Source organism: Chelonoidis abingdonii, chromosome 1 (assembly GCF_003597395.2).
Source record: "Chelonoidis abingdonii isolate Lonesome George chromosome 1, CheloAbing_2.0, whole genome shotgun sequence".
NCBI lineage: Eukaryota > Metazoa > Chordata > Testudines > Testudinidae > Chelonoidis > Chelonoidis abingdonii.
In genome coordinates, this window is record NC_133769.1 from 50551341 (window position 1) to 50568509 (window position 17169).

General features: G+C 41.0%; 1 protein-coding gene across 1 annotated transcript in view; it reads left to right on the forward strand.

Annotated features, from left to right (window-relative positions):
• The first annotated feature begins 9761 nt into the window (after positions 1-9761).
• TFEC (transcription factor EC) overlaps positions 9762-17169 on the forward strand; it is a 61106-nt gene continuing 53698 nt past the window's right edge. The window contains exons 1-3 of the mRNA XM_032770799.1: positions 9762-9794; positions 10405-10656; positions 12643-12738. Of these exons, the coding sequence (XP_032626690.1) occupies positions 9762-9794; positions 10405-10656; positions 12643-12738 (381 nt within the window). The remainder of the gene's footprint in view (positions 9795-10404; positions 10657-12642; positions 12739-17169) is intronic.

Genomic DNA, 17169 nt, shown 5'->3' on the forward strand with positions numbered 1-17169 from the left:
TGCTGCAGTATGTGGGAGCTGCGGAAGTACAGTTTGAGAGGCCTGGAACAGAAAAACACATAGAGGGTTATTGTCTCAAACAGCCCAGTGCAGGAACACAGAAAAAATCCTTGTGGAATTTCATAACATAAAATGATACTTTTAAAACTCAAACTTCAGTATATTGAGGGAAGGATGCCTCAGGCCACTGAAAAACTCACAGGCCTCTGGGGAGGTTTCTGTCCCATCTGTGTCAGGCTATTCCTTGTGGGGTACATAAGTTCCTCTGAGGAAGAGCCCAGAATATGCTGCTCCAAAGCCTGCTCTGGAACAAGTTTCAGCAACAGAGTGACTTCATTGTCCCCATACTGCTCCCCCCATCAGTCCCCATACTGGATTCTGGGGCCAGAAAGGCACCATCCAGGCTGACCAGGTCATCATGTACTACTTGGCTCCGTGATTTTGGCAAGTTGTCCAAGGTGCAATTCTGGTCCCTGGTTTTTCCAGTACTCTCTTGATCCATTCAACCTGCTCCCTGCACTGATCAGAGGTCCAGTAAATTTGCAAACCTGCCAGCTTCTTTGCTATTTGCTAGTATCTGTGGTCATTCCTGGTACTCTTACTAAAGTCCACAGTTTTGCTGGCCTCACAGCAGAGATTTACCAAAATCAGGCTGTGCTGACCACGAAGCAGCAGTTTGCAAAAGGCTTCTTCTGGTCAGTCTCCATTGCAAACTCAGTGATGGTGTGTTTGCAGCTTAGGGGTCAGATGGGTTAATGCTGACTCACTGAGCTGCTGCAGTACACCCAGGGTAGTTGCTTCTGTTTTCAATAGTGTAGATTCAAGAGTCTTGGAACAGAGAGGAGAAAGGAAGTTGGTTCCTGGAATTCTGAGATACTTTTTTGGAGGACTCCCAGGACCTGAGTCAAGTGGGGCTGCATCTACACTGCAAAGCAATAGGTCTTGAACCTGGGTCAGGGCTTTGACCTGGTGTAATAAGCCTCTGTCCCAAATCTGGACCTTAGCGTCCAAAATCTGGGGGCTTAGCATGAAACTCCTCCAAGCTTATTACCAGCTTGGATCTGATCTCGCTGCCACCAATCAGGATTCGGAGTACCTGATCAACTCTCCCAGGTCTCCCCAATCCTTTGCCCTTGAGGAGACCCCCCAGACCAGAAGCTCTTAAGTCTACGCAAAGAAAACCTCCACTTCCCTTCCCCCTCCCTCCTCCACTCAGACTTTCCTCTCTGGGCTAACCTGAAGAGAGCTGATTGCATCTCTTTACATTCACAATACCAAGAAGCATGTCTCTCTTATTCCACAAAGAGGAACGAACCCCAATACAAGAAACAGAGATGACTAATCTCTCTTCCCCCTTCCCACCAACTCCGTGGGTGCTGCTGAGCTCCCTCCGCTAGATCTAAACAAGAGGAATCCCCTCCCCTGCCCTTAATTAACCCAAGAGAGAAAACTCCAACAAGTCTTAAAAGAAAACTTTATGTAAAGAAAGAAATTACATAGAATATCAACTCTGCATTAAGAGATCATACAGAGCCATTGCTTATAAGAAATAGGAATAACAGTCTGATTCAAAAGATAGCCAATTAAACCAGTCCAGCAAAGTACACACATGTAAATACAAACTACAATATCAACCTATTGCTTTTCTTTGTACTCACAACTTGGTAACAGCAGGGTAGAAAGAAGCTTGGAGATAGAAAGAAAAGCTGTTCTCTCATAGCCGAAAGAAACAAAGAGACAAGGACAAAGCCAAAAACCTCCAGAGGTTCCCTCCCCTGCTTTGAACAATCCGGTTTCCTGATTGGTCCTCTGGTCAGGTTTTGGTTCCCTTTTCAGGTAAAAGAAACATTAACCCTTAGCTTTCTATTTATGACACCTGGGCTCAGACCTTGCAGTCCTGAGATCCTGGGTTTGACCCCTGGTTTAGTGTGATCTGCGTATGGACAGAAAAGGGCTTAGGCTTGAGCTTGAGACAGGGCTTATGTTGCAATGTAGCATACCGGGCCAGCCGATTAGGGCTTGTGGGGTTTGGGCTAAGGGGCTACAAATAGCAGTGTAGTGGTATAGGCTTGGGCTGCAGCCTAGGCTCTAAGCCCCACCCCACCTTGTGGGGACTCAGTCCAGGCCCAGGCTCCAGCCAGAGCCTGAAGATCTACACTGCTACTTGGTAGCCCTGCAGCCCAAGCCCTGTGAGTCTGAGTCAGTTGACAGAGGCCCGTTGCAGCCATGCTGCAGGGCTTTTATCGTGGTGTAGACATATCTAAAGCATTTAGGCACTTCCGAAAACTTTACCCTACCTCTCATCTTTTCCACAATTCAGTCATTTACGTTTCCTTTTCACAAGGATTTTAAACAAGAAAAATAGGATAAATGTAAACATAGGCTTGAATTCTGTAATTATTTACTGATAGTAGAACCTCAGAGTTACAAACATCTCAGGAATGGAGGTTGTTCATAACTCTGAAATGTTCGTTACTCTGAACAAAACGTTACAGTTGTTCTTTCAAAAGTTTATAACTGAGCATTAGCTTAATACAGCTTTGAAACTTTATTATGCAGAAGAAAAATGATGCTTTTAACCATCTTAATTTAAATGAATCAAGCACAGAAACAGTTTATCTACTTTGTCAAATCTTTTTCTTAACTTTTCCCTTCATTCTTTTAATAGTTTACATTTAACACAGTACTGTACTGTACAATATTTGCTTTTATTTTTTGTCTCTGCTGCCTAATTCCATACTTCTGGTTCCAAATGAGTTGTGTGGTTGATTGGTCAGTTTGTAAGTCTGGTGATCATAACTCTGAGGTTCTACTGTACATGAGAAACTTTATGCACATGAATAGTGTCATTCAATTTAATGGTTCCAGTGAACTTAAAGGAGTTACTCATGGATGTAAATTCATTTTGAGCTTGGTTCTAAAACTCGATGAGGCTGTGGGGGATCCCAGGAGCAAAGAGGAATGTTTGTTTTATCCAATGACCCTTTTCCTAACCCTATGGATTGAGTATTTCAATGCCAAGGCCTTTATCAAGGCCAATTAAAAATGGGCTAGAGCAGTGGTTCTCCATCTATTTACCATTATGGGCCACATATGCAGCTGTATATGTGTTATGGGAGCCGCATCCACACAATATATATACTACCTGAATGGCCCTGAGGATGTCACATGGGCCACAGCTGTGTAGATTGGTTGAGAACACTGGGCTACAGTGTCCAAGTTTTAGATTCAGATTCAAATTTCTCCAGAGTCTGTGGTTCCTGTCCTTGTGGCCAGGTTTTTGTTCTTAACTGCCACAGAAGTAATGAGCTATACCCAACAATTACACTAAAACTCAAAATCAAACTGAAAATTAAATAACTGTTGCTGAAATTACAAACACTAAAAAGAGTTTATTTTATTCTACAGTCTCAGCTGTTCAACAAATCTAAACTGAACATAATATTACTAACATTTAATAATGTGACTCATTCCAGTAGAAAATAAAACCAGGTTTCCAATTATATTGTGGTTAATTGCTAGATTGCCCTCAGACTTGATAAAATTTTTACTAAGTCTTGAATTTTCTCTCCTATTTCACTCACGTTGCACAGTTATTCTTAATTCTTTTGAGTGCTTGACTTTGCAATCCTAATGTTCTCTTAACATAAAAAGAAAAATTGCGGAATATAGAGTAGGGCCAAGATTTTAAAAAAAGTGGGTGTCTAAAGATGGACTGGGTGCCTTAACTTCAAGTACCCATTTTTAAAAATCTTAGTCTAAATCCCTTCCCAACCAAACAGTTTTACTTTCATATTTACTGCTTTTGTAATTTGAACACTCAAGGCCATTAAGAGTTTGAAAAAACTATAGCTGCAGTAATGACCATCTCCCACTGGAGGAGCTTTAAATGCTTTCCTGCTTGTGACATGTCAGCTACAAGATTATCAGGATCTTTGTTGCTCTCACTGAAAGAAAACCATCCAAGAAAAGCATTGATGACAAGCCTAATTTCTGAATTACTACTGCTCCATGGTTAGTAGATTTTCATTCATGGAAATCACAATGCAATATGACAGTGACAAAAGTGGTGGTCCAATTGGCAATCAGGTATCACAAGCGTTCGTTGATCATCGTAAAAGCCTAAGAAACAAAAAGATAGTGTCTCCTCCTCCACATCATCCTTCCAGTAAAGATCCTGGTAATAAAATCAACTAATTGATTAAATCTCCTAGTTTGCAAGAACAATTTAAATTAAGGCAACATAGACTTATTTAATGAACTACAAATGCTTTATACATTCCTTTTTGTTTATTTTTTACATCTAGTAGTGTGGTTTCAATATTTCCTGCAGGAATGTTGAATCTCCAAGCCACTTTTTCATACATGATAGATCAATTTCCCCCTCAGTTTAAGAAGAAAGAATATTTGGGCCATGGTATGGAGAGCCTGCACAAAGTCCTCCTCATCTGTTATGCCATGCAACGGGACTCGGGGAGGGGGGTTGTACTAGCAAAACTGCTGAATTTGAGTGTCTGTGCACCACAGGAAGTGTTTCTGCACCAGCCTAGGCTGGGAGAGGGGACATACATTCACTCCTTTGCAGTGGATCTAGGACCATGTGTAACTAGTATGGAGGACCTGTGACTCTTTGTGAAATGGCAGCATGAAGGAAAGCTACACAGTAATTCTGTACCGTTGTTCTGGATTGGGGTCATTTCCCAACCATGCTGAACGCCACTCATAGAGTGTTCAAATTCCCTAGCTTAATGGGCATGGAGTAGATTTTACACTTAGGCCCTAATTCAGCAGCATATGCTTAAATTTGAGCACGGGTTTAAATCCAAATGAAGTTAGAGGGATTTAAGCACATACTTAAGTAGTTTGATGAATAGGGAAGGACTTAAGTTTAAAGTTAAACACATCCTTTTGTGCTTTGATGAACTGAGCCTTAATTAACGGCACATTACATACTTTCCCAAACTAACATGAAAATTCCAAGCAAGACCTTACTATTTTTATGGGCATAAATTTGATCTAGTTGGTATTATTGAAATCTGGTGGTACGATTTACACTATTGGAGGGTTAAAATCAGTGGTTATAACATATTTAGGAAGGACTGAGTGGGCAAAAGGGGTGGGTGAATGGCACTATGTCAAAAATGGCATTACCAGTTTCTAAGTCACTGATAACTCAGAAGAAAATGATCCCGAATGCTTGTGGATTAATGTTCTAACATATAAAGCACAAGATGAAATATTGGTGGCTGCCACAGACAAAAATCATATTTGGGAAGAGGATGGCCACTTTCTTGCATACCTATCTATAATGTGTAGGAAAAAAAACTGGGTGATCATGGGGAAGTTCAGTTACATCTGCTGAAGGTCTCATGCTGCCAATACTAAAATATTCTTGGAATTTCTAAACATTATAAATGACAATTTCCTAACTCAAAAAGTGTTGCAGCCAGCACAGGAGAATTCTTTATTGGACCTTGTCTCAACAGATAAAAAGGAACTGACTACAGAACTAAAAATTAATAGTAGCTTAGGTATAAGTGATCATGGCTTGATCCAATTTATAATGTGAACACAGAATAAAGTCCAGACAATTAATATATATATGATACTGTAATAAGGCCAATTTCACAAAACTAAAAACAGTTATGAGCTAAATTATGTAATAGAAAGAATTTAATGGAAGAAGGTTGTATTAGTTAAATAAATAAATAAATAAATAACTGGTTTCAAAGGGGAGTGAAGCAGCTGTACAAAATGATAAATAATATATAACAAATGGAAGAAAGGGGAAGTTGATAGTAATGAATATACATCAGAAGTTAGGAACTGTAGAAAATTGAGAAGGGAAGCCAAGGGGCACAAGGAGAAATCTATGGTAAGCATAGTTAAGGACAATAAGGAGTTTTAAATATATACTAGGAGCAAAAAGAATCCTGATAATAGTATTGGTCCATGACTAGATGAAAATGGCAGAATTATCAACAATCATGCAGAAGAGGTAACAGTGTTCAATAAATATTTCTGTTCTGTATTTGAGGAAAAATAGTTTAAATAATCTCATCATATGGTGATAACATTTTTTCTGTTCCCATCTCTGGAGGATATTAAACAAAAGCTACTAAAGTTAGACATTTTAAAATCAGCAGGTCCAGATAACTTGCATCCTAGAGTTTTAAAAGAGCTGGCCAAGGAACTTTCTGGACCATTAATACTGATTTTCAAGAAGTATTGAAGCACTGGGAAGTTCCAGAAGCCTGCAAGAAAACTTTTATAAATTTTTATAAAGGGTAAAGAGGATGACTGAATAATTATAGGCCTGTCAGCCTGACATTGATTTCAAGCATGATAATGGAACAGCTGATACAGGACTCAATTAATAAACAATTGAAGGAGGATAATGTAATTAATGCAAATCAACATAGTTTTATGGAAAAATAGATCTTGTCAAACTAACTTGATTTTTTTTTATGAGATTACAAGTTTGGATGACAAAAGTAATAGTGTTGACATAATATACTTAGACTTCTTAAGGTTTTTGACTTGGTACCACACAACAAAAGTAGAACAATATAAAATGAACATGGCACACATTAAGTGGATTAAAAACTGGTTTACAAATATGTTTTAAAATGTAATTGTAAACAGAGAATTGCCATCAAGCAGGTGTGTTTCCAGTGTGGTCCTGCAGGGCCTGATTCTTGGCCCTACACTATTTAACATTTTTATCTATGTCCTAGAAGAAAACAAAATCATCACTGACAAATTTTTCAGTTTTAGAAAAATTGGAGAAATGGTAAATAACGAAGGGGACAAGTCACTGATTCAGAGTGATCTGGATCACTTGGTGAACTGGATGCACACAAACAAAATGTGTTTTAATACAGCTAAATGTAAATATATATACCTAGGAATAAAGAATGTAGGTCATACTTACATGATGGGGGATTCTATCCTGTGAAGCAGACACTGAATCATGATGCATATCAGCTGAACACAAGCTTCCCCTCTGATGTGGTGGCCAAAAGAGCTAATTCAACTCTGGGATACATAAAAAGGAGCATAAAAGTTATTTTATCTCTGTATTTGGTACTGGTGCAACCATTGCTGGAACATTGTGTCCAGTGCTGGTGCTCACGATTCAAAAAGGATGTTGATAAACTGGAGAGGGTTCAGACAAGAGCCATGAGAATGATTAAAGAATTAGAAAGCATGCCTTATAGTGGTGGAATCAGAGCTCAATCCATTTAGCTTAACAAAGAGAAGGTTATGCGATGACTTGATTACAGTCTATATGGGGAACTGTTAAAGATTCTGTGTGTAGTTCTGTTTTGGTGTCCCATTTTTCACCAAACTGTCTCTATTTAACTCAAATTAGCCCCGTCCATCAATTTAGCAGAAAATGAATCAATCAGCCCTTAAGCTCGGGGCTTGTAGTCTTCCTTTACCTCTCTATCAGTTCTCTGGAGCAGCCGAGGTTTGTAGCCCCTCCATCATCTCAAGCCCTTCTGCCTCCTTTCTCCCTGTTCTCCTTCTCTTATAGCTGGGGCTTGTTTTCTATACTGGTCTTAGCTGTGGGTCTGTGTCTCTGGCAGTTCCGTGCCAGTGTGCTCAACCTGGTTGCCTCTCAGTGAGGAAGGCACTCCTCTCTCCTCTGCCTATGTCCTGTAAATCCCATTACAGGAACAAATATTTAGTAATGGGCTTTTCAGTCTAGCAGAGAAAGGTATACGCAATCCAATGTCTGGAAGCTGAAGCTGACTGTAGTGGGGTGGTCACCCGCTCCTACCCTGAGCAGGGCCGGCTCTAGGCACCAGCGCTCCAAGCAAGTGCTTGGGGCAGCACTTTCCAAGGCCGGCACTCCAGCTCCTTTTTTTTTTGGCTTGGGGCGCAAAAAGCCAGGAGCTGGCCATGAGCGTGCTGCTGCTCCAGGATAGGAGGGGAAATGTGGTGCACCCAGGGGAGGAGGTGGGGCCAGGGATTTGGGGAAGGGGTTGGAATGGAGTGGGGAAGGGGCAGAGTTGGGATGGGGCCAAGGGACACGGGAAATTTTTTTTGCTTGGGGCAGCAAAAAGCTTGGAGCTGGCCTTGGCCCTGAGGGGTTTAAAGAAGCCCTGGGAGAGGGCTGTGGCAGGGGAAAAACTACTAGGCTGATTGGGGAAGCAGCTGCAGCTGGGCCATGCCCCAATCACGCCTCAGCTGGGGAGGGAGAAGGGGCTGACTTCAGGGGAGCTGAACAGGGTACCTGAGTGGACCGAGGCTGGGGAAAGGTAGAGGAGCCAGGGAGCTCCAGCCTGGAAAGCCCCAGGCTGTGACCTAGCATAAGGCAAATAGGTACTGGGGGTTGCAGCGGGCAGCCCAGGGGTAGGTGAAGGCAGCAGGTCCAAACCCCACTTTGCCAGTGATGAGTAGGCTGATACTGCAGTCTGCCTCAGGGCGTGGTGACTAGACGATGACTGGTAGTAGCCTTATACTGAGGTGACGGGGAGATGGTGGGGGTTCCCTGAAAAGGGGAGACCCTGAGAGAAAGGGGTTACTGCCAGGGCAGCACCCCAGATAACAGGGTATTGGGTCTGGGAGGGACACGGGGGTCAAGCGGCAGCAGGACACTGGCCTGCAGAGGGTGCTCAGGAGGCTGGATGAGCTAATTCCAAGAAGCAACCAGCAAGGGGCGCTGCTTATACTGATAAATTTAGACTGGAAATAAAGCATAAATTTTAACTGTGAGTGTAATTAACCATTGGAACAATTTACCAAGGGGTGTGATGGATTGTCCATCAGTGACAATTTTTAAATCAAGATTGAATGTTTTTTCTAAAAAATTTGCTCTAGCAGTTATTTTGGGGGAAGTTTTATAGCTTATGTTTTACAGGAGGTCCAACTAGATGATCACGATGGTCCCTTTTGGCTTTGGAATCTGAATATTTCTTGTGAATTAAATGACTCATATATATATATATATATATATATATATGTATATACATCAGCTATACATACAAATTATAGGATCGTCTATACAGCTTTCTTAGAATTTTACAGAGATGTTCTACTGAAATGCAATTTAATGTCTTTAAAGCCTATATCACGTACACTATAGCAATGTATATGTATATTTGTTATTGCAAATCTTAATCTTTTTATATGACTGAAAAAATTAGTTTATGGGAGCCACAATTAAAATAATTTGCAAAGTACCAACATAACACTATTAAAATAAAATAAATGCTGCAATATTATACCAAAATACAGCTTATTTAAAAGCAAAACACTATTTGTGGGCTATTTGTCTGTGCTGATATATGGTAGGGGAATTAAAAAGTTTATTTAAGTAGAGTGAAAAAATAGAGAAAATAAAGGCTGCAAAACGAGATTTACGACTGTGTAAGAAATATTGAATATGCCTGCACAAAGGCTGCTTGAGGAAAATTGATTACAAGAAATTTGTGACTAGTCATACCATAGCATAGAAAGAGAGCCACAGGGCTCAAATGACAGTACAGTTTGTGGTGGTTGAATTGTAGGAATGTGACAGTGATCTGAAATGGGACCCGTTTGAAGTAGTAATTGTCAATCTGTGCAATTAAAGGATGGCCCAAAGTCTTACTCAATTAGCTCTTTTGGCATGACCACTTAGTTTATAAAGTCCCATCGTCTTCAAAAATTGCCATTCTTCAAGTGGAGCCTGTAGAAGACGGTTTGGTTTGGGATTGGTTAGTATCCATCTAGGATTGTATCTGAAATTTTCCTTTTGCAAAAATACAAAAATGCCTCATTTAATAGACTCCTCTTACTACAAGGTGAGGCAATCAAATATCCTATGAGATTTGATGAATGAATGCTGCTGTTTAATTACTGAAACACAGTTAGATTACATGTTGGTTTAGATTCCTTTTATTCATTGTGACACTTATCAAATATGTTTTATTGTGCATGCATGTTTAAACATTTGATTGCCATTTTTTGCAGGTATTGTCAGTGTTTTCAATTAGAGATGAGCAATGAGTTTGAAAAAAGGAAAGATGTACCATAGTTACTCTGTATTCTCAAGATTATGTATAGTGATTGTATTTCTCTCCTTTCTTTCCCCTGTCCCATCGTGTAAACAAATTATATAGCCCTAAGAAAGGGGGAGGAGAATAATGGTATGTGAAGTGTCTAATTAACGTATAAGGGAGTGAAATCTACTGAAGATTGAGACTTATAATAATCCTACCATGCTGATATAAGGGCCAGATCTTCACCTGGTTTAAGTCAGCGTAGCTCCATTAAAGTAAATGCATCTATTTACTCCAACTGAAGATCTGGCCTTTTATGTTCTTTACCACAATTAGATTATAAAGAAACATTATGTATAAATAATTGTATTGATAAATATAAACTTCAAAAATTATTTACTTTTCCCCACAGGTACAAACACACTTGGAAAATCAATCTAGATATCACATTCAGCAAAGCCAGAAACACCAAGTGAAACAATACCTGACACTTGACACCAAGCTCTCCAGTCAAACAGTCTCATTGTCCCACTGCCATGCAGTCCAGCCTGCAGGAGCTACACCCGTACTGAGAAACGGACACATGCCTCCTGTCAGCGATTTTGGTACTCCCGAAAGTCCGGTTACCAAGTTACTGGGTCTTGGAGGACAACATGAAAATGTGGTATGGCATGTACATTTAAGATACAGGCAGGGCTGAGGGAAAGTATGGGAGAATGGTGGTTATCTTGCACACCTTGTGTTACTTGTGGATAATAATTAAATGTACATGTACCAGTTCTTTGCTGCAGCACATCAGTTTTCCCTTTCTTATGGCCTTGCTTTGCATCCCTTGTTCACCTGAGTACTCCTTGCATACACAAGCAGTCCCATTGAAGTGTGTGGATTCTGAATGCCAGTGTGAATAGCTGCTTGCAGGATCAGACACTTAAACTTTCAGTATATACCTGGATATTCTGTATTTTCAGAATGCATGTCAAACGCAAAGTCTGACAGTAGTATATTACTGTCTGTTTTTTGAATATGCACCTGGATGTACAAACCCTTGTCAAATGGAAGTTATTTCTGTCTAATAATATTATTTCAAATATATAATAAAGTTAAACACCAGGTCAGACTAAATTAAAGATGCAACAACCCACTCATTGATTTTTCAGTTAATTGCTGTATTTTATATAGGTCCAATCTTCAGCTGTTGTAAACCTGTGTAGCTCCATTGACTTCAGCACTACCATTGACTTCAGTGGAGCTACACCTAGTTACACCAGCTGAGGACCTGGCCTGTACATCTGATGCAGTCAGATATAGATCATGGTGGTCTTCAGTAGATTTCAAGAAATGTTGCATACTAGCAAAAGGAGAATTCATCCAATGGCATAAGAAAGGGAGCAGCTTTATCCCATGATGGGATTTAAATAGAACAAAAAAGACTGATGAATATGCTGTTACCGCAGTGTGAAATCCTTTCCACCTATATACATCCTGAGTAGTTGAGTTCTATGTCAGTGGAGTGTGAAAGGGCTGGGGAAATGGAATCCAGTACCCCAGTTTAGGGACAAGCTCCCCTTGTCAGGGCTGGCTCCAGGCAACAGCTAAGGAAGCAGGTGCTTGGGGTGGCCAATACAAAGGGGTGCCACTCCATCTGCTATTGGGATGTCCTGTCTGGGTCTTTGGAGGGAATTCGGCGGCGGGTCCCTCAGTCCCTCTCTTCCTATTTGAGCTGCCGCCGAAGTCCTGCTGAAGAGGAAGAGAGGGAACAAGTGAAGGACCCGCCACTGAACTTCCACCGAAGAATAGAGCGGCATGATTTTTTTTTGCTGCCTGGGGTGGCAAAAACCCTGGAGCTGGCACTGCCCCTTGTACAAACCCTCATAACATGAGTAAATCTTATCTACAGAGAACAGAATTAGCAACAGTATTTGACTGAGGCCTTCTTCAGGGCTGCTTTAAGAAAACAAGGCATCTTTGAACCAATCCAAACTGTTACTCAAAACTCAAACTGAACCTATATCGAGGTTTCAAAAAATGTTTTAACTTTTTTTTTCTGTTTAATTATTTATCAATGTCACATGTTTCTGAAGTTCCTGATTCTGGCTTAGGACCAGACAGGCTGTTCTGGATATGTGTCCAATCTTTGGAATGAATATCCAAACTGAGGTACCATGAGTTTGTGTGCTTCAACACACAACACATTACTCAACCTGCTGAATTTTGGCAGCAGCATTTTATGCTGCAGCATGAGTGACCCGGATTCTTGAACAACCACAGATTCCTGGCAGCCTTCCTGGACCAGTAGACAAATGTGTTACGGATGTGACACCCTTGAGAGGGGTTGGGATTGATGGTTACTAGTTTCCCACAACCCTTCTAACATCTGATCTTGTTGTGACAAGGTGGTAGGCTCAGAAAGGAGGAATGGGTAGAGGGCTGTTGATATTCAGGGAAGAAAGTAACGTAGTGAACCACAACCACTTTTACTTTACTCATGAGAACCAATATATATGAAAATCCTGCACAGATAGTAAAGTTTGTATGAGGCTTAAGAATTTGATCTTTGTTTTTAATTCACTTTTGTTGATTGCTTTATTTTCTCTTTAGTTTCATATCAGATATATGGATGATCATTAATAGTTTTAAACTATTTTCTTAGATGGAGGAGGTTATTGATGACATCATCAATATGGAATCAAATTTTAATGATGAAGGGATAGGTTGCTCCGAAGCTACACTACTAATGCAAAGAACTGTAAGTATTTTATGGACTTTCATCCTGCTACTAGTCATATAAATCTGAGATACAGAATTAAATTGTAAACTATAGTATGAGGGAATAAGTAGTATTTTCAAGTGGTGAAATTTCCTTCCCATTGTCCTGAGTTATTTGTCTTTGTGCCAGGAAATGCCATAGGGGTTGAGGGAATCCACAGCCCCAGGATGTGGCCAGGATAAGGATAGAGGGTTCCAGCACAGTTCCTCTATTGCTATTACTATAGACTCTGGGATGGAATAGTAGCTTCAGCTCCTCAATACCCCAATGCAGGAGTTTTATGACTAAATAGATCCATGAAAGCCAGTATAAAGTCTCCCTCCCTCTCCCCCAATAGCATGCAAGAAGTTCAGAGATCCTCAGTGTAGCAGCTAGTCCTACATGCTACTCTGAAGGGAGAGAAGGGGGGTGAGTTCTATTTGTTGCAGAGACCCTTGGGCTGACCCTCTAACAAGGGTAAACAGCATCCATTTGGAATAATTATAAGCACTGAGGTAAGAATACTATCCCTTGTATGAAAAATACCAATTGAATAATAATATTAAAGCAATAGACTCAATTTTTAAAAAAATGTGATGAAAAGTCTGTTTACATTGTCAGATATTTTATAAGTTTGAGGAAGGAGGGTGGACAAAATTTGGGTAGTAAATAACATAGAACATTGTGTATTTGGGGAAATAATTTGAGTGCGCAAACTTTACTTAAGATATCATCCGTTTTCTCCTCTCAGCCCTGACTCATGTTGTGATCCTTATTTCCAGACTTCACCCTCAAAGTGATAGTGCCCAGACTGGCAATTAGAACTTGGAGTGAATGTTCAAACAGCTCTATGCCAGTTAGAGTTCAAATTATTATTTTTATAGCATGTTGTAAATATGCAGAACACTTTACAGATGGTCATTGATGAGCAGAGTTTCAGATCAGTCTGTCGAACGGGGGGAGCTTTACAGTTGCAAGATGGTCTGGAGGGATGGTCAGAGATAGTGTAAAAGGTTTCATGAAAAGTGGGTTTTCAAGCAGGATTGGAATCTTTCTTTAAAACTGAAGATTTTTCATTAACTAAGTATGCTAATTCCAGCCTCATTAATGTTTAGCTTCAGTCATGAAGTACACACACTCTGTGCATTGTCTATGGCTACTCTCTTCTTGTATGTACAAGTCAGCATTTTAGTTTTAATCTGTCAAACACTATGGATGAGTTTTCTCTTATTTACTCTGTTTTGACACTTTTGCAACGCCACAGGGCCAAACAATGCTATTTACCAGTTAGCTCCTGTTGGAGAAGACACTGGGAGGCCAGAGAGGTACAACCTCTTTCTGAACAGCCAGGTGTGTGTCCTTTAGGATAGTACAGCCTGCTTCCCATGGAGCACCTGGTCTGCTCCAGGGGTCAAAGTGGAGGGAGGGTAGGCCATAGCTCTGCTTCCTACCTGCCCCCCTTGGGTGGATAGATGACAGTTCTTAAGTTCTTCAGACACACTATTGTCCTGCATCACGTAAAGGGGAGGAATATATCATTTTCCTGAGTTAAAACATCTCTATATCTTTGGTCATGTTATAAAAAGATGCCCCAGAGACAGGGAGGAGGGAGCAGCCAGGATTAAAATCTCAGGATTTTCAGTTTCCCAGAAGAGGCAGGTATTTCCCACACTAGCTATCATCTTTGTGCTCCCAAGCAGAGGGATGTCAGTTGTGCCCCAGTTCCTTGCTGGCCATTGTGTTTAGATCTAAACTGATATTTGTTTTAGTTGGATGCATCCATACGCCACTTAAATGATCACATTAAAGTCTGTGGGACTACTTGTGTGAATAATTGATCAGAGGTTCATAATCTGCCCCTTAGTTAATGAATTACAGTTGTGGTAATAGTAGGGTCAGAAAAGTGAAAACAGGAACATATTTCTTCCATTCTGTAGGTGCTCGCTGCAGCTCCACCTGCGCTAAAGCAGCTGTCATCTGGCTTTTATTGAAATTTGGTCTAAGTTTCATTATATCAGAAAACCATCTATTCCTGGGTCCCTGATTCAGAACTACTCAGAGTGGAGAATGCACTAGCAGTATTTCTTCTGCACTTAAGTGTCTACTTTAGATCAGGGGTATCATTTATCACCAAATTTTTAAACAAATACTTATGTAAGTATTTGTAGACCCTAGTTCTGTCTCTGACCATGAAATATTGGTTTCAGATAAAGCATAGCTATTACTATCATCTATTAGTCCAAGGAAATGCATTGTTCCAGCAGTACTATAGCAATGAAAGAATAACAAACCCAAAACACCATTTTGCTGATATAATCTAGAACTTTAATTAGAAAGACAAAATGAAAAGTAAAATGGAATATGTTTGACACTCGTTTTTCATAATGATGAGGCTCTAGTATGATGAGACCTGTTGTTCTGACTGTTATTAGTGTCCCCAGGCCCACCAACAGCAATTCCAGGCCCCAGGACAGACCAGTCAATGGGCACCCTAGAAAGGTTGCTGGGGCAGGGAGTCACTGGCACTGCACATCATGCAGGGCAGCTGGAGACAGGCCCCACACTGCTGCTGGCCCAGTGTGGCATCACCACATGGGCGCGGCGCTGGACCACATGTGGCGGCTGGTGCATGCACACACAAGCCATGCCTGCTGCTGCCAGCTGCGCTGTTGGTGCCCAGCCAGGTGCTGCTGGCTGCGCTGCTAGGTGCACTCTTCTTGCATGGCCAGTGCTTCCACATGCCCACCCAGCTGCCTTTGCCTCCGCTGGTACTATCCTGCGCGCGCCTAGGAGCCCTGCAACCCACCTGGGCAATTTTAAAGGGTCTGGGGCTTCCAAGCCCTTTTAAATCACCCAGGCCCCTGGAAAATTGTCACCTTTGCTCCCCTCATGGGTGGGCCTGAGTGTCAGCTTTAGAAAATAACACACCCTTATTGAGAGAAGTCACTTTGAACACCAAGGACTGATGTGCTAAATGCAACACATATATTAAGACAAAAGCCCAGTTGCAACTTTACTAATTATTACATAGCTGCCACCTGTAATGAAAGAAAGATTAAATTAACTACAATATGACCTCAAAGTTATGAACAGCTGGGGAATGGAAGTTGTTCATAACTCTGAAATATTCATAACTCTGAACAAAACATTACGGTTATTCTTTCAAAAGTTTACAACTGAACATTAACTGAATACATTGACTTTGAAATGTTACTATGCAGAAGAAAAATACTGCTTTTAACCATCTTAATTTAAATGAAAGACACACAAACAGTTTTCTTACCTTGCCAAATCTTTATTTTTCTAAACTTTCCCTTTTTTTTTTATTGGTTTATATTTAACACAGTACTGTGCTGTATGGTATTTGCTTTTCTCTTTCTCTGCTGCTTGCTTCCAAATGAGGTGTGTGGTTGACTGGTCAGTTCATAACTCTGGTGTTCATAACTCTTAGGTTCTACTGTAGGTACAAGTACTGCAATAGCTGAAGATGGTCACAGAGGCCATTGGCCATTCTCCATCTTCATCAAACTCGCACTTTAACACAAAACCTTGACAGCAACCTCAGTATGGCTAAAGTCAGGGGTGAAAGTAAGGCGGTACTGGCTGGTGCAGCATACTGGTAAAAAATGGCCCCCTGTACTGGCTTATACCACTGACTTTAATTTAGCAGAGCTTTCACGTTCCTGCCCCTTTTGCCCCTTCCTGGGCCACCGATGGGGCTGGAGGTGGGGGGGAAAAAAAGGAGCAGCTATCCCAGGGCCAGGTAATTAAAAGGGCCTAGGGCTCTGGCTACTGCTGCGGCAGACCTCTGGAGCCCTGGGTGGTGCAGGCGGGCTGGCTGGGAGATGCTGGAGCCACAGCCCCTCCCCTTCCAGTGAGGCACCACCTCTTCTGGGGTTAGGGGGGGCACAAAGTTTCCCATCCCACCCCCGGTACCAGTAAGAGATAAATTTTACTTTCACCCCTGGCTAAAGTGTATTAACTTTCTAAATACTTGAAATGTGTGACAGTCAGATATCTGTTGATATAAAGTATACAACCTCACCATTAAGATTTTGCATCAAAGTGCAAGTTTAATGAACTTGGGGAACACATTGCTTTTGGAATCTATTGGAGATGGAAGTGAAAGCCTTATGGAGCCTGTGCAGCAGGAAATGTGAAAATGTCAAGGAATGCAAGACACTTTTTATTTCCAAGCTTTTAAGGTTTTGGATTGATTGAGGTGTCAGGATGCAATCTTAGCTATCACTAACCATAGCGTTTTGTTTTGTTTTGTTTTGTTTTGTTTGTGTTGCTATATGTACATGCTTCTAAGACTCATGGGAACACTTTACTGGTAGTTTGCCAAAAATAGTGGCAAAGAATGTTATTTGCCAATAGTTATTATACAGAGATATCTGAAATACCACTAACACTGGAAGAAATAACTGC